Source organism: Lissotriton helveticus, chromosome 1_1 (genome assembly GCF_964261635.1).
Source record: "Lissotriton helveticus chromosome 1_1, aLisHel1.1, whole genome shotgun sequence".
NCBI classification, from domain to species: Eukaryota; Metazoa; Chordata; class Amphibia; order Caudata; family Salamandridae; genus Lissotriton; species Lissotriton helveticus.
This window is the reverse complement of record NC_136057.1, coordinates 845,472,161-845,490,404: the sequence shown is the minus strand read 5'-3', so window position 1 is coordinate 845,490,404 and position 18,244 is coordinate 845,472,161. Positions and strand designations below refer to the sequence as shown.

At 43.2% G+C, this 18,244-nt stretch overlaps 1 protein-coding gene across 1 annotated transcript in view; it reads right to left on the bottom strand.

Annotated features, from left to right (window-relative positions):
• The window catches only part of TXNRD1 (thioredoxin reductase 1), a 219,407-nt gene that overhangs the window by 86,601 nt on the left and 114,562 nt on the right, over positions 1-18,244 (bottom strand). Inside the window, exon 3 of the mRNA XM_078675001.1 lies at positions 1,135-1,195. Coding sequence (XP_078531127.1) covers positions 1,135-1,195 — 61 coding nt within the window. The remainder of the gene's footprint in view (positions 1-1,134; positions 1,196-18,244) is intronic.

The following is an 18,244-nucleotide window of genomic DNA, read 5'->3' as shown; positions in this document are numbered from 1 at the left end:
TAGTTCCAGATAATATAGGCAATGGAGGTCACTTCGGTGAGAAAAACTAAAGAGTGTGAAAGGTATGCCCAGATGTGGGTGCCATAGACAGCTGTGCCTAGCATTCAAGTTGCTTGTGTTCCTGTTCTTTGGGGACGCGGCCTTGCAGTTTGGAGTAGACAGTTCCCCTTGGAGAGCTGTGGTATCAGAATCAGTGGCGGTTCCTCCGCTAAGGCGGAGGAGCATCGCCCCACTGCTGCAAAGCAGTGAAAGAAAGAACAAATAAAATGATAGTAACGCAAGGTTATTATCATTGTATTTTTTCCTGCTGCACAGCTTTGCAGGGTGTGCCTGGCTGCTGTGCTCTCAGAGCAGGGGAGTGGTTTGCCCACTCCTAGTGCCCAATGACTGTTAGGCCGGTCCTCTTGAGCCGGTCAAACAGTCATGCGCCCTCCACATGTTCACATGTTCTCCATTCAGGGGGCCCTCCGCATGTGGAGAACATGCGGAGGGCCCCCATTACCTGGCTGAGCTCTGATCCACGGCGATCAGACCAATCATAATGCTGCATTGCAGCATTGTGATTGGCTTAGGGCAGGGAGCCTGGCTGCTTCTGGTTGTGGCCTCAGAGAGACTAAGACGACGTGGGAGAGAGCGGTGAGGAGTTATATTTTTTCTTTTTTTTTTTACATTTCCCTTCCCCAGCCGGCACCGCAACACCCGATTTCTGCCAGACACTACTGATCAGAATATTGTTGTCAGAAAATCATCTGATATAAGTATTGTGTCCTCCTAATTTTCATCTACAAACACATTGTCCATTAGAGTTAAAAATTTAAAATTTACATCCAAAGAGGTGATATTTTTGTAAACAATACTCAGGGCACAGTATTTATGTCACAATATTCCTGTACACGATATTATGACACACAACCCTGGGACCATATGGTGGGCCTCTGTCTATTGTGGCACATTTTTAACACAATAATGATCAATTGGAATGCAACCCAGTGTAATCACCAGTGACTAAGATTAAATGAAATATTCCACTAAACGCTTATACAGGTAACCAAACCGCCCAAGCATAGACCTCTGGTCAACATTTAACATCAATTTACTAAGAAGAACTGAACATTTCAACCAATGGCATCTTACCCTCTTTGTCCAGCTCAACAGAAACATAGGAAATACCAAAAGAATCCAAAAGGTCTTTCACCTGTAAAAAAACACAGTGTACAAACAGTCAACAAAACGCTGTTGGTACCACATTTTTTTACATCATACTGTGGTTTTCCATATGATAATCAATAACTATGTATTTCTAATTAATCATTGACAAAGAACAGCAGTATAAAGTATCTTACTCAAGATCACGTTTGTCTGAATTAGAGCTACAACTTCACATAAAACTTAAATTGAATATATATCAGTGATGATAGCAAGTACTGCCTCGGCATAACAATATAAATACCTGGGGATATCTCAGTTATTTATTCATACACAGAAACATATTGCTATGACTAAATACTTATATCTAATAAAAAGATAATCATTAAAATTTATGAATTCAATATATTCTAATATGTTTTTCAAACTCATTAGTCATTCAGATTGTTAAAAAGTAAATCTAATAAATAATCAGTTCTGCACATCTTATGAACTGTAACAACATATAAATAGTTTTAAAATCATATGTTGATAAATTAGCTAACACCAACGAGGAAATTGTTCTAATTTAACAATCTTCCCTACTCCTTGCAGAAGGCCCCTGGCTTTCCTGATTACATCTATAACGTAACCAGTCAGGTGCACACATCCCACTGGTAGTGAGGCTAGAGATCATAGTCAATAAGATACTTGATCAGCGTTTAGAAAGACATGTAGATGATTAGGGAGCCAGCAATCACTAATCCTTTATGGGATTACCAGGATCATTGTGACACTGTCATCCTTTGTGGTTCTGAAAATTCTGGATTCATGTAATCGTTCTGGACTCGAGAATTAAAACTTCGTCGAAACATGACGAAGTTGGTATCAAAAGACCGAGGATGATGACCACACCATGTACATATATTTTCAGCATATTCGGGTGACGATTTCACCTCGAAATCGTCATTCACGTCCTGAACCCTTGGCCTCTATTTATGTGTTGCCCTTTACATAGGCCTTAATCCAGCTGAATTCAATTCCACAAGGACACATACTCCTTAATCGACTTTTCTATGACCTGTGCAAGTTGGAACCATTACCCCAGGCCGAACTCGTTAGGTCAGTTCCCCTCCCAGTGGCCGAACAAGATAGCATCAAGGCTCAACAAGCCATAAAACCATTTCAGCGCACACACCTGCCGTATCTTGCTCCCATCTGTCTCTACTCTTTTTGCTTCACTTACTTTATGGTGGGGAGGTGCCTGTTTTATTGGGGGTCCACCGATATCTGATGAAATGTTGGGCCTTGCCGGGTGATTTGTTATGGGCAGCACGACGTGAAATATGTACATGTCATCATGACTCTGCTTTTCCTTTGTAAACCAAAACCTGTAAATGATATATTGCAAACACGAAGAATGTTTGCCTGAAGCCGAATATTCTGTATAAAGAGAGAAGCCTGACTTTGTAAATTCGAGCAGTCTCCTGAGAATATACTTCCCCGTGTGTTGTACTTCTAGGACACTTGTTACCTTGGTTGCAGCCAATAAATCGATCTTTGACTTCACCTAGAAGACTCTGAGTTTCTGTGGTCTGGATCAGGAAGAACCCGAGGTCTCTGGGTGTACCCTGACACCGCTGGGTTACCAGTTCTGTGCCGGTTCTTAAAAACCCAGTACCTCAGCTGGCGCCCAACGTTTGGGGCGATTCCAGTGGTACCAGTCAGCCAGAGGATCGTGAGGAGCTTCGTGTGAAAATTCCGGAGGACGGCCAACCACCTCATCGACCCCTGCATGTCGATGTGGTCCGAAGGTCTTTGCAGCGAGGTTCCCCGCTTCCCGACGGCTACAAGGACTGCTGCCCTGGCTATCGCCCTGATTTGGACCCTTGAAGTTTTGTAGAGCGAAACACTAAGACGAGTCTTCTGGTGACATCATCGATATCTCAGTTAAGTATAAGTGGAGCGTCTCCCAGTCCTTAGTTGGTCTTAAATCTTGGGTATCCTTTGGGATAATTGTTGGTACTTGCAAGCACCAAAACCGAAGGACTCGTGTTTTCACGAGAAAATATCGTAATCGATAATCCTTTGAAGTTTGGAACTAGACTAGAGAGCGAAGATGCCTAGTCTTAGACTTGGAAATTCGTTTTGTCTTGGTTGTAATAATAGGGACTCCCGATTGGAGGACTCATGTCCGGTTCCTCCGGTTGGAACTCCAACTTACGAGTTATACGTGAAACATGGGGTAGGCCCCATCACATACAATGAAGTGTGGATCAAATACACAAGGAAAGATGGTGTTTTAAAATGGCCCCAATATGGTAGCTTTGATACCGAAATCTTAGATAACCTTGAAGTCAAACTTTTCACAAAGAAAGCCCGGCCGGCGATGTTTGACTCTTTCCGCCTATGGCGTAAGGAGGCCAAACAAAAAGAAATCAAATTAGTTAAGAAAAATAAGAGAGAAGGGGGAATTTCAGTAATGCAAGCTGCTATGCAGTTTAAAGACAACGAAGAAGAGCAGATAAGTGTGCAGTTGCACAGGCAACGTAAAATGGCAATAGATAAATGCTATCCAGTTTTGCCGTCTCTTCAGCAAGAGGCAGCAAAAGAACGTGAAAAAGATCCATTAATGTCGCATTTATTAAATTCGCCACCCCCCTATGCGCAGAATGCCACGGCACCTCCGCAACCTTTAGTTGTGCAACCTGCGCCTCCTATTCCTCCGCAGCACTCACCAGCTGTTCTCCAGCTGGCTCCTGTCCCTATGGTGCAGCCTCCTCAAGGCCCACCGATCACACCTGTTTCACCTATGCTTTACACAATTTTGCCTACTGTACTTTCTACTTTTCCTAATGCTCCCTCTACGATTTTGCCTAGTGCTCCTTCTACTTCCCCTGATGCCTCCTCTGCTATTGTCTCTGCCCCTGCCTTATCTCACCCCGTTTTTCCACCCGTTCTTCCTTCAGTTTCACCTTCCATTCGGCAGAAGATGGCCAGCACTGTTACTAACCTTTTCACACCTCTTTTCGGGTCGCCTACTACGACCCCTAACATGGGGCGCAGACAGTTGCGAAGTCGACTGCCTGACTATGAAGAGAGAGACACTTTGAATCGTTTAGCACGGAAATGGGTTATGGACACTGTAAAATATGATGTAGAGTCTGTCATGGAAGTCTTCCATCAATGGGAAGCACCGACGCAGAGATATGTTTTTGAACAGATGTGTGTTTTCCTTGGTGAGGATTTGGAAGACAATGATCTGAAATGCAACCCACAAGAGTTGTGTCGCGTACGGTTTAAGTTTGGAGAGGGCATGATTGTAGGTCCCGATGTAGAGAAAACGGTTGAAATATTGTTATCATATAGGAGTAAGGGGAGCAGTTCTGGGTCACAATCTGAGCCTAGTGCGTCTAGTAGGAAGAAGGCGCGACAATACCCGATGAGGGAAGTTCCCCCACAATGGAGAGAGGGCGACACAACTGTTAACCCACCTATTCTGCCACACTTTCAGCGTGTATGGGTACATGTCCCATGGAAACGAGCTGAAGTTTTAGCGCTGAAACAGACATTACCTGATCCGCGTAAAAATCCTGCAGGGTATTACAAAGAATTGTCGCAAACTGCTGGGTCATGTATAATGAATTTAGCCGATATCGATATGCTATTTGGGAATGTTGTTCCACAGCCTTTATGGGGTAAAATTCGTCATACAGACCATGATCAGGAGTTAGGTGACTCATGGGCTAATATTGCTGCTGCAGATGCCCGACAAGTTGGTGGTGCTAAGCCTGAGCCTTTGATAGCAGAACTCCCTGGTAGAATAGTTGATTACATGAAAACGATAATGCCTGCAATACGTGTAAATTGGGATAAGTTATCTGCATGCAAGCAGAAGAAAGAAGAAACTGTTTCAGATTTCTTCACCAGGTTTGAAGAAACATTTGTCGACCACAGCGGTCAAGATATGACCACAGAAGGTGGTCAGAGATTATTCGTCGATAAATTTGTGCACAATCTGCTTCCAGAATTGTGTAAAAAGTTAAAGGATTCAGAAAGTTCTTGGGCAGTCTCATCTTCAGCACAGATATTAGCTACTGCACAATATTACGAAAATAGAGACAAGGACGAGAAAGATAGAGTAGAAAAGAAAACTAAAGAATTGAAAACGAAGGTTTTGCTACAGCAAGCCTATCCGCCACGTGGTGGTGGTAATCAAAATAATAATGGCCAGAATGACTACCAGAATAATTTTCAGCACCCTCAACAGTATCAGAGGAACTCGCAAAGAGTCGAGTACACTCAGCCACGTGTCCCTGTTGGCCCCAACCAGTGTTCGTATTGCAAGGAAGAAGGTCATTTCAAGTATAGTTGTCCTATTTTGTTACAAATACGCAAATGGTGTTTTCGGTGTAAGAGGTTGTGGTGTTCAGCAAGCGCCTAGAGGTAGAGGACGTGGAAGCGCCCCCCAGAACGCACGTCCCCTTCCACCACAAAATTCTATGAATAGGTTCGATCAGCAGAACAACGCCTCTGACAGGACAGCTCAATACTACGTTGATGATTACTATACAGAAAATGAGTATTTGGAGGGTAATGATTGCTAGGACAGCCAAAGACAAAGAGAGGGAGTTGTTTCAGTTCCAGTAGATCAGAGTGGACCCTACGTCGAGGTGATTACATCAGGTGTGTCAGAGCCTTTTCTGTTGGATACTGGTGCTACAAAGAGTTCTATTATGCACTCCAAACTCCCTGGCGCACCTTTGTCTGGCGAAATGAACGTTTCTGTAGGTTTTTCTGGCGCCCCAGTTAGGAATCCGATTTCTGACCCTTTGTCTCTTTCTGTTGGTCCTTGCGAATTCGAAGCACCCCTCATTCTGACAACAGGTTGTGGTGAAAACTTGCTGGGATTGGATTTGCTAAAAAGATTGTATGCGACTTTGTACTGTTCTCCTTCAGGAGTACAACTTACTTTAGGTAAAAAAGTGATTTCTCCCATGTATTTGTCGAGAGATGCGCTTCCAGCAGAATTGTCGTTTCTCCCAGATATTCTTTGGGCCACTGGTCCAAATGATGTGGGTCTTTTAGAAATTCCACCATATGTTGTAACATTGAAAGCCAACGTTAAAATGCTACGAATTCCCCAATACAAAATCTCGAGTGAAGGTGAAAAAGCTTTGCTAGCGATCGTTTACGAATTGATTGAAAAGGATGTGATTAAAGAAACACGAGGCAACGTTTGCAATAGTCCAGTTCTGCCTGTTTTAAAACAAACTGACCCTTCTCAGCCACCTGTGTACAGATTCGTGATTGATCTTCGAGAGGTGAATAAAATAGTTGTGCCACAATTTCCAGTTGTCCCCGACATTACCACATTATTGACTATGATTCCAGCTTCTGCCTCCTGGTTTTCGGTGATTGATCTGAAGAATGCTTTCTTCAGTATCCCGATTGCTGAGGAGAGCAGGGATATTTTTTCCTTCAGTTTAGGAGGTCGCAGGGTCCGCTTTAAACGCGCTCCTCAGGGCTACTGTGAAAGTCCATCAATATACAGTCAAGCTCTAAAAACACAGCTTGATACAATTGTTTTACCTAAAGGTGCTACTCTTGTACAGTACGTGGATGATTTGCTCATTGCTGCAGACACTGAGGAAATCTGTAAAAAGGCAACGTTGTCATTATTGCGTCATCTGTGTGAACTTCATCACAAGGTGTCACTTTCCAAACTGCAATATTGCCGACAAGAAGTGACCTACTTAGGTCACCTCTTATCGAAGGAGGGAAGGAAACTGACCCCAGAAAGAATTCAGGCAATAGCGAAATTGAATGTGCCAAGAACACAGAGAGAAGTGCGTGCTTTCTTGGGCATTACATCGTACTGTAGACAGTGGATTCCAAATTTTTCGTTATTGGCCAAACCTTTGGTGGCATTAACGTGTAAAAATACACCCAATCCCATTCCTTGGTCTGAAGAGTGTCAGAAAAGTTTTCTCGAATTGCGCACAGCATTGTGTTCGGCTCCTGTATTAGGTACCCCCGACTACAGTAAGCCTTTCACATTATATGTCCACGAGAAAGAGGGCTGTGCATTGTTTGTGTTGACTCAGTTGTTTGGAGGTAGGCAGCGTCCATGTGCCTATTTTTCGTCGACCTTGGATCTGGTAGCAAAAGCATTGCCGAGTTGTTTAAGAGCCACAGCAGCAGCAGCTGTTTCTATTCGACAGTCTGCTGGTCTAGTAATGAATAATACACTAGTCGTGATGGTCCCACATGCAGTAGACACGTTGTTAAATAGAACCAAGACACAGCACTTAACTAGTGCTCGACTGTCCAGTTACGAATTGACATTACTAGCGAGTCATGTGCACATAAAAAGGTGCAGTACCTTAAACCTAGCTACGTTGTTGCCAATTGCAGAGGAATCAGATGTTTCAGAACAGCACGATTGTTTTCTCAGAACAGAGGAAGAGACGAAAGGGAGAGTAGATCTATCCGATACTCCTCTTGCTGAATGTGATGGTACATTATGGGTGGATGGTTCATGTTTTAAGCTCCCGAGTGGTGACACGACTGCAGCATATGCTGTCACGACTTTGCATACAGTTGTTGAAGCTGCACGTGTCCCACATAATTTGGCTCAAGCAGCAGAATTAATTGCACTCACGAGAGCATGTGTATTGTCCAAAGGAATGAAAGTGACTATCTACACTGATAGTCAGTATGCATTTGGAGTGGCTCACAGTTTTGGACGATTGTGGAGAGAACGTGGGTTCCTGACGTCGCATGGAGCTAAGATTCAGCATGGTCAGTTGGTGAATGAGCTTCTTGAATCACTGACCTTGCCCCTGCAAATGGCGATTGTGAAATGTAGTGCTCACAAGAAGGTGACTGATGATGTTGGTCGTGGGAATGCATTTGCTGATGAGATCGCGAAAGAAACTGCAAAGAATGTAATGAGCCGAATGTATGTTGCAGGCCCTGCAAGATGGACTGGTGATGTTGGAATGTATGAAGACACAATAGAGAGTGTGAAGTCCATTCAAGCTGAGGCCACAGAGAAAGAGTTGAGCACGTGGAGAGAAAGTACGGGTAGAATGGATGCAAATGGTTGTTGGATTGAATTATCAGAGCATCAGAGATGGTTGTTACCCGATGCATATGTGCTTGCAGTGGTTACAATGGCTCATGGGATGGCTCATATCAGCGTGAAAGGGATTTGCGAGTTGTTGGCCCCTGTATGGAAGAATTCAGGGATTCCCAAATGTGCAGAGAATGTTGTCAAGAATTGCATGGTATGTTTGAAACACAATCCTGGTAGGGGAACTCCAACTCCAGCTGGTCATTTTGCACCTCCTACGTATCCGTTCGAGGTTTTGCAGCTAGATTTCATTCACATGGAGAGGTGCAACAATTTAAAATACGTACTAGTTGTTGTTTGTGCCTTCTCAAGATGGGTGGAAGCCTATCCCCTAAAAGACAATACTGCCTTGTCCACAGCAAAAGCCCTTGTGAATGAGTACTTCCCCAGGTTTGGAATGCCTAGAATGGTCTGGTCTGATAATGGAAGTGAATTTGTGGGTCATGTGATGAAGAGAGTGTGTGAAGGGCTAGGTATCCGGCAGAAGTTCCACGCTGCAAATCACCCCCAATCAGCTGGATTAGTAGAAAGTTACAATGGCACTTTAAAACTTAAATTGGCCAAAATCCAAGCGAGCACAGGTCTTAAATGGCCTGACGCTCTACCCTTAGCACTCCTGTCCACTAGAATGACTGTGCATTAACGAGTGAAACTTAGTCCATATGAGATAGTTTTTGGCCGGCCAGCCAACATATGGGGAGTGCCTAGACCCACTAAGTTCAGCGAGCTTGAACACCCTATTTTGCTTAATTATCTGTATGAATTGACGGCTAAATTGCGTGTTTTGCATCAACAGGTCCACAACACCCTGCCTCCGGTCTCTGAGACTCCGGGTCACGCCATTGACCCCGGTTCCTGGATTCTTGTCCGCAACTTTCAAAGAACGAAGAACGACCAGCCCAGGTGGACCGGGCCTCATCTCGTCCTTCTTTCTACAAGATCAGCCGTTCGGGTGGAGGGGAAGGCCAACTGGGTCCACGGGATCCATTGTAAGAAAATCCCTTTTCCTCTGCCCTATGACCAGTGGGTCAAGAAGGGTGTCGCTGACCCAGAACCTGATACCGTGCCACATGCCGTCCCTTTTAATGATTTGCATGTAAAAAGAACTGACTCTGAACAAGAAAATGAGAACATTTTGCACAAGGCTGTGCTGCCACCAAATCGATTGAACAATACAGAGCCTGACCTTTTGTTCCAGGATCAGACAATACCTGGGAAACAACGATATAATTTGAGACCGAGGAAAACGAACTAAAAACAATTTCTTTTGCAATTTGAGACTAAGATCCATGGACTAATAAAACAGATATTTCCTTTTCCCCCAAGTACTATTTTTGAAAGTGCAGCTCTCCCATCTAAGAAACTTGCTTATTTTTGTTTTTTCGAACCGCCATCCGGGTTCCGCTGCTAGGGCCGCGGTTGATTAAAGTCTTTGGGGTGCAGCTGACGACGTTAGGTCGGTAGTTCTGGTTGGTCCAAGGGAGTTGCCCTAGACTGACAGAAGCATCCCTTAGCAGAGGCAACCTCCCACCGCGGGCAGCACTTTAGAGAGGATGGAGTTTCCCGATGTGGAGAGACCTGCCAAACGGACGAATTTTAAGCTCGAATTGTGCAACGTGATGACAAGGAAAAGTTTTATAATATTGTGTATTTTTATGCTATTCAGTGTAATGATATTTTTGATAAGTTATGTTTTACTTTCTTTTCGTATAACACTTGCACCCACTGCATCACCCATACCTCCTCCCACTGTTTCCTCTCATTCTTTCCACCCTCTACCTGACCACGAATCAAATAGGAGATTGGAGTTCATCAATAACTCCTTTGTTCAGTTATTACACCAACACCAACGTATAATGAACACAACTAACTGTTGGGTGTGCGGTCTTATGCCTCACACAACGGATAAAGGTATCCCTTATCTGGTCCTGCCATTCAGTCACAATGGTTCTGTATGGGCATATAGGACAATGTTCATATATGCACACGAAATCTACCCCCTGCGTTCTGTAACAGACAATCCTAGAAAAAGTGCTCTAGTCAAGGGTTTAGTAGACATGATTAAGGAAGGTATTTCTTACGAGACTATCCCGAGAGATGAGATACTGGTATACATAGGATGGAAATGACTGGATATGGAGCTACTCTGAGCGAGAAACAGCAAGCTAAGAAATCGTCCCCGATTTGGATTGTACCCCATCAGGGTCATCTGTGTCTGCAAGGTAATGGCACGAATCCCAGGGCTCAGTTAGGGAAGAGTGTCTGTACTGAAACGTATGTTTTTGGATCTCAGACTTCCCCTGCGTTTTTAGCAGCTAAGGGTACCTATTTCATCTGCCACGATAGAGCCTATACATGGTTGCTCCCTGGCTTTTCGGGCTCATGTTTTGTTTCCTTCCTGTTGACTCCCACCTACACAGCAGCGGCAGACTACCACAGGACAAGGATAGTTAGAGGTGTTTTGAGTGAAGAAGACACTGCAGGTCAAGAATTTGGGGACTTTGTAAAGGGTTTTCTGCCGTTCTGGGGATCCATGGCTAACAGCAGGAACATAAGGCAATTGACAAGGGTAGTTGAGTCCACCGTGATTGAAACTGCTGGTGCCCTTAGTAACTTGACTGCTGAGCTCCAGTCGGATCGACTTATGACCCTTCAGAACAGGGTCGCTTTAGATGTCATACTTGCAGACCGAGGTGGGGTATGCAGATTGATCCAATCTAGTTGCTGTATCTTCATCCCTGATAACGCTCCAACAGTGTACCAGGCCATCTCCAAACTACATAAGATTTCCGAATCTATTCATGTGGATAAAGGAGATTGGTCGTTAATGGGATGGTTCTGGGAACTGATATCCGCCTGTTGATGGAAAATTCTGATGGTCATTGGGATGGTCTTAGCCATTCTTTTCCTGTTCTGTCTGTGCATACAGTGTGCTCCTGCAATATGTGGCCTCTGTGTTACATCATGTGTAAGGAAGCCTGTGTCAAGAGATGAACTAAGTACTAGAATGATGTTACAGCAACATCTCAATGACTTTACAAATATAGATCTGGACTCATATTAACATGAGGATAGATTAATTGCCTATGTAAGGGCAAAAGGAGGGTTTGTGGTTCTGAAAATTCTGGATTCATGTAATCGTTCTGGACTCGAGAATTAAAACTTCGTCGAAACATGACGAAGTTGGTATCAAAAGACCGAGGATGACGAGCACACCATGTACATATATTTTCAGCATATTCGGGTGACGATTTCACCTCGAAATCATCATTCACGTCCTGAACCCTTGGCCTCTATTTATGTGTTGCCCTTTACATAGGCCTTAATCCAGCTGAATTCAATTCCACAAGGACACATACTCCTTAATCGACTTTTCTATGACCTGTGCAAGTTGGAACCATTACCCCAGGCCGAACTCGTTAGGTCAGTTCCCCTCCCAGTGGCCGAACAAGATAGCATCAAGGCTCAACAAGCCATAAAACCATTTCAGCGCACACACCTGCCGTATCTTGCTCCCATCTGTCTCTACTCTTTTTGCTTCACTTACTTTATGGTGGGGAGGTGCCTGTTTTATTAGGGGTCCACCGATATCTGATGAAATGTTGGGCCTTGCCGGGTGATTTGTTATGGGCAGCACGACGTGAAATATGTACATGTCATCATGACTCTGCTTTTCCTTTGTAAACCAAAACCTGTAAATGATATATTGCAAACTCGAAGAATGTTTGCCTGAAGCCGAATATTCTGTATAAAGAGAGAAGCCTGACTTTGTAAATTCGAGCAGTCTCCTGAGAATATACTTCCCCGTGTGTTGTACTTCTAGGACACTTGTTACCTTGGTTGCAGCCAATAAATCGATCTTTGACTTCACCTAGAAGACTCTGACTTTCTGTGGTCTGGATCAGGAAGAACCCGAGGTCTCTGGGTGTACCCTGACACCGCTGGGTTACCGGTTCTGTGCCGGTTCTTAAAAACCCAGTACCTCACCTTGATCTTCTACGCTCACTTGCATTCTGGAGACATGGGATAAAATGCATTTGGCAAAGTAAACGATTCTGCAGCTTTTAACCAGGTCCCCAAAGAAAAGTGTGCCACCCCCAAACTGAAACAGAACAGTTGATACTTGGAGCTTCTATAGTTGCGAAAATATAGAGCACCAGATAGTTCTTCGGACACTGCATGAACAAGCAGTCTCCCAGCAATGATTTCCTGATTTCCATGTTTGGGAAATCCACCTGTGAATTTGGGGTAATTTATTCTCCGCAGCCCAGTAGTACATCTTGATTTCCTCCAAAAAGTGAGGAAAGAACTTCATGACTTTGTGTTTATTTTTTTACATTATACATTATGGTTGGGTTGTCTGCCAGTATGAGAAGATTTAGAGGGCAAATGTCTGAACAGCTGTAAGTATCTCTGCATGCTTCAGCTGTCTGATACAAGACTTTTGATTTTTGGACCCACAGAGAATTATAGAATTTCTCCCCAATCCATAGGTAAAGGAGTTTTTTTATTTTAAAAAGTTTGCGAGTCAACTCAGCATGTCAATTTATATCACAAGTAACAGAATACTACAAGACAGAAATAAACCGACAAGTCTTGAGACCCACACAGTGATGACATCATCTGATGACAAGAACCTCATTGCTTTATAGCTCTCCAATTGAGCACAGCATATATTTAGTCCTGCAAAGATAATAGCCTGTTGGAAGATACCAACAATCCTGGGAACCATAGAAGTCTTCTAGGAAGCGTGGCATTTTTGGCCTGACAGTGTCTCGTATGTAATTGCCATTGGAAAATAATTATTTAGATCCTTAGACACAGGTTACTCATAGCAGTTTCATATTGTATTTACCTGTTTTTGGCCTATAGCACTATACATAGAAATTTACACCAATGTCTACAAAAATACAAGCAGATTTCTGAAACTCTTGCATTGGTGCATCCATACCCTGAGCCACTCGAAACAAAAGTCAAATAAGTCGCATTTTGGAGGATCTCCCAGGATCCAGCACTTTTTCCATGACAGTTCACTCGCTAATATTATCTAATAATAATGCATCCACTAGCAAATGTTCCTAAAGCTCTCCCTAAGAACGGAATCTGCAAATCACTAATGGTCATCACACTGTCTAACCTAGTAGCAAGGTGAATGGGAATGATATAACAACAGCTCTGCAAACTGATTCATATCACGGCCCTTGCTTGCAGAACGTGTCCAGACACTGACTGTTGCAGTTTCTCTGTAGAGGATCCTGAAGCACATATGGTTGGTGTTATTCCTCCTCCTCGAGCCGTAATTCTATGGCATTCACAGTTCCCCTGATGTTTGACTGTGGTTCTCTTTATGGACCTTGTACCATTGATGATTTTTACTATTACAAAGAGCAAACACTGTAAAAGAAAATATGCTCAAAATACTTATATTGTCCCTATGACGACCCACAAATACTATACTAATGAGTATCGAAACATTGACTATATGAGTGGAATAATGAACCCTTGATTGGGTTAACAGTTTGTTTGTAATACTCAAGCTGTTTAGTTTCTTGACTCTGTGTGTTTACACTGACCTCACTGCTTGCTACTTGTTTCATTATGTATGTATTTATTTAAAAATGTAACCTTCGCACCACTACTATCCAAGCACTGAATGATCATGAGCTTTCGTTGTTTATACTGTATGAATGTCATCAATACTTTTCTATAATCATAGTTCAGCCAAATGTTATTTTCATAACTGAATTGTTATCAGTTGATTTACTATACAGAGATGAGTGATCTTGACTCATGCAGAAAGCATACCTTTTAACTAATGCTACTTACCTATAAGATGTTTTCAGATTTGCAAAGAATTCCCAGATGAGTCTTTGTTGTTTACTAGTATCCTATCGACGTAGAGAGGGTTCTTAGACATTACACATTTTTGACTGTTAAGTGTAGGGTGATTCCAGTTGTGCACCATTGTACTTTCTTTTTGAGGTGTGCAGGGACCATTCCATAGATGCATTTTTGGGTCATGTAAAGGCTCCTAATGGTGGTTTAGATTCTGACGTAAAGAAGTCATTATTTAATTGTTGGAAGGAATGGAGTCTAGAGGGAATCCTCCAAGTTCCTGTTGCTAGTCTTTCGGCAATGTTTTGACTCCTTTGGAGTTGGTGAGTTTGAGCAGGCTGAGATAGAGTGGGTAAGTGTGGAGAAGATGGTGGTGGTCCTGTCTGCCATGAGGCACTGCACTAGAGGGGGGTTCATGGAAGGAGATGTGAGATGCGATGACTACAGAGTCAATCTGTGATTCGAGGGTGGTTTTGGGATTGATGATAAAGCATGTGCATTTTACATTGAAGCTCAATATAACGGACTGTCTTAATGTGAGTGGTGCTATTAAACTGAAAATAATATGCGGTCACATGTTTGGTCTTGAGGAACAGGCGCCCTTTTTCGGTTCTGTTGAGTTTTAGGAAACTTTGCTAGCCAGCAGTCACTGGCAATAGGGCAGGCTACCACAGCTAAGCTGGATATTGTCGCCAGGGTAGTGGCACTGTCAAATAGGAGGACTTTTGATGGGGGTAGGACTTAACTAGATATAAAACCATACTATAATGGGTTCAATGTTTGATGAGTTGTAGGAAATGGCTATAAAGAAAATGCAAATCAGAAAAGGAAGGCGTCTGAGGCAGTTGCCCGTGAGATGTGCTGGAGAAGGATATTGTGGACTGCAGTGTGATTTCTTCTCTGAGATCTAAAAACACTAGCAGACATATCTATCATTTTTTCACAGCTTCAATGGTATTGTCCAAGATTCTGTGCAATAGACTTTCGTTCTCTTTTGTTCTATAGAAAATGCAAATAAATTTTTTTTAAAAATTAAAAAAAAGATTTTGTGCAATACCCTAACTGGAAAGCCACAATGCCACAGATCTAGGAGGCTGTGAATATTGAAGGCATTAAAAAGTTGGGCAAATATATCTTTCTGAAAGATTTTGGAAAATGCAGAGAGGTGGGCAGGAGATTTTTAGTTGTTGGAAATGACTAGGAGTCTGTGGCTTACTTGAGAAGAAGTGTGCCAATGATGTATTTGAAGGCAGGATAGAGGCAGGACAAAAATGATTAGGTATTCTCGAATTTTGGTAGGGAGATATTACTCACGGAGGAACTGCATTGAGACTTCTGATGATTTCCTTGCTGATGGATTAAATGAGTGACAGAGATGCTATTATTTTATTTTTGTCTTTTTGGGGGTTTTACTGATTTGTTGTGGACTGGAGCAAAAACCCAGGGTGTCACGCCATTTCTTGGTGTTGTGATTTTGTGATTAACGGCAGGTGTGAGCCCATGAGTGCCCACCCTCACTCCCTTTGTGTGATGTAAAGTTGAATACTTTACCATAAAATTGTCAGGATTTATCAGTTGTTGAAGGTGAACAACCGTTACAACAAAACTATTACAACGCACTACCATTACAACGCGGTCATTACATCGCAAACCATTACAACGCATTGCACTGGGGGGCGCTCTAGGATAGGGAATAAGTTTAATTTTCTATCCAACACCTTCCCTAGTGTCCACGGGGACTGGAGTTGGAATAGAAAATTATACTTACCACTATCCAGCACCTCTAAGCGCTATGCGTTGTAAAGGTTTGCGATGTAAAAACCGCGTTGTAAAGGCAGGCGTTGTAATAGCCTGCGTTGTAACGTCATACATCCGTTGTTGAAACTACATAACTGGGTCACATGCCTGGTGATGAATTTGTGAGGTTCGCAAGACAGTTGATGGTGGTGAAGAGTTTAAGGGCCAAGGAGCCTTCTTTGCAGTAAAAGTTGCTTTGTAATAATCTATATTTGTAAAGTGAAATACTGAGGGAACACCAGGTGAAGGCATCAGGAACAGGAAGCATGGGATCTGCAGGCAGTCTGCCTTATGTGACTCGGCGGGAGCTATGATGGTTCGAAAAACCATGTCATTCATGGGTTTGAGGAACATGTTGAGTTACACATCTTTTTTCTTTTTATTACTATATATTGTTGCTCTACCAATTTATCGAACACAAAAAAAATGTATAGATTGTGGGTTTGTGGGGTGGTGAAGCTGGCGGTGGGCTTATTTTCTTCACTACTTCCTGACGTGCATTGCAGGCAACGGATTTGCTTCACTGCCTCAGTAGGGATGCTTTTGAGTTTCTGAGTTTAGTCATGACTGATAGGAGGGTGAAGAGAACACATGAGTTGAGAAGGACCGGAGTTAGGAAGGACATGAGTCTATGAAAGTAGGATGCATGACTGGATGATTGAAATGAGTACCTTGGTGCTAAATACAAATAGCACAGGAGAGCAGAGGGTTGGCAGTTGTCTGGCACTGATATTTACCTGCCTTTGAGTAGGCAAACGTTCCAGAGCTGTCCCCTTCAACCTCTCCCCCCCCCCACATTGTTTATGTTAACTGAGACACAGTATTTATCCATTTTCACCTTTTCGGCAATTTGTTTCTCTCAAATCCAAAATGTGGATAACATGTGAAAATTTGTAAATAGGCTCAAGTGTCCTCTTTGATGTACCTCCTCTGCAACATCTAAGAGCAGCATGATGTCTACCTCCTGCTCTAGGAGAGGCAGGCACAGCTTGTTCACTTATATTAACGGAGAGGGAAAAGTGCCTATAAGGGAGATAAAGGTCTAGAACTGCATGACATTTTTCAAAAAGATGCAACGATGAATATACAATAGGCCATTGGTCCAAATAGCATGTATACATATTCCCTTGGAAAAGTCCAGAAGTTTCCTTCGCTTTCTGAGTGACCTGAAAAGGCATTATTTCATAGTTTGAAAACAATTTTCTGCAAGAGGCAGTGGCTGTTGTTATCTATCTTCACCAATGCATTTGTCACGTTCCACTGGAGGCGGCCAGCCATTAATGACTTCTGCCAACATTTAGGACAGCTGAAGCAAATGCTGCCCTCTCTACTCTATCCGTGGTCCTTGGGTTTATGGTAAGTGCAACGGTTCTCAGGGATCCTGCATCTCCCTTCTGTTCTCACTTTTTTGTCATCTGAAGAGAAATGACCCTAGTATCATTGCTGCAGTGGATGCAGTGGGGTCCATGGGTTTAAGGTGCTCACTGCATCCTAATTGCGGATGTTTTTCACTGTCCAATCAGAAGTGGGACCATTATGGTCCATAAAGCAAGGTTGTTGCTTCAGATCACTGTCAGAAGACCCCTTCTCACAAACCCCTAATAGTATGCAGTGCCACACCATGGATAAAGAAATATCACTTTTCAGTGATCAGCTCCATAAAGTCTGTGAGTCTGGAGGAATACATCATCTAGCTGCAGAGGTTCCATTACCAGCAAACTAAGTCACCAGGCAAGGGAACTGTAGGAATCATTCCATCCATGAGAGGTAGACTGAAGAGCCCATCTTTAGAGTTAGCATCTGCCATGATGTGACTAGAGTGGGCTGGCCAGCATTGTACAGCCTCTCACCAAGTCTCTGTAATGTGGAGTGGTTCAAGGGTGATAGCGTGAGTCACAGAGTGCCCACTGAACAAGGCGTAACAGGGACAGCACTCTTAGCCAGTCTTTGGCATGTTATGCAAACCTCTTGCACGTGTTTGACTTCTCCCCTAATGCTTGGGAGAATAAGAGTGCATGGACAAAGGGTCGGCCTCAGCAGTCCAAACCTGCTCAGGGCTGCTAGATGTGGATATGCGGGACTCAGCAGTGTCAATTGGAAAGTATGAGGTCCTAGTGCCTAATCAAACATGACGGGCTGGAGGCGTCTTGAAACCTGGGGTGGCTGTTTGGACGTATTAATCAGTGCTTAATTTGAGCCGGTGTTGTTTGGGGATCACTGACAGAATATCGACAGTCAAAATATCGACTTACCAAAATATCGAGGTAAAAATATAGAATGCCAGAATATTGACTTCCTATCTACAAACAGGTAAGTACAAAAATATCGACTCCAAAATATCGATAGGAA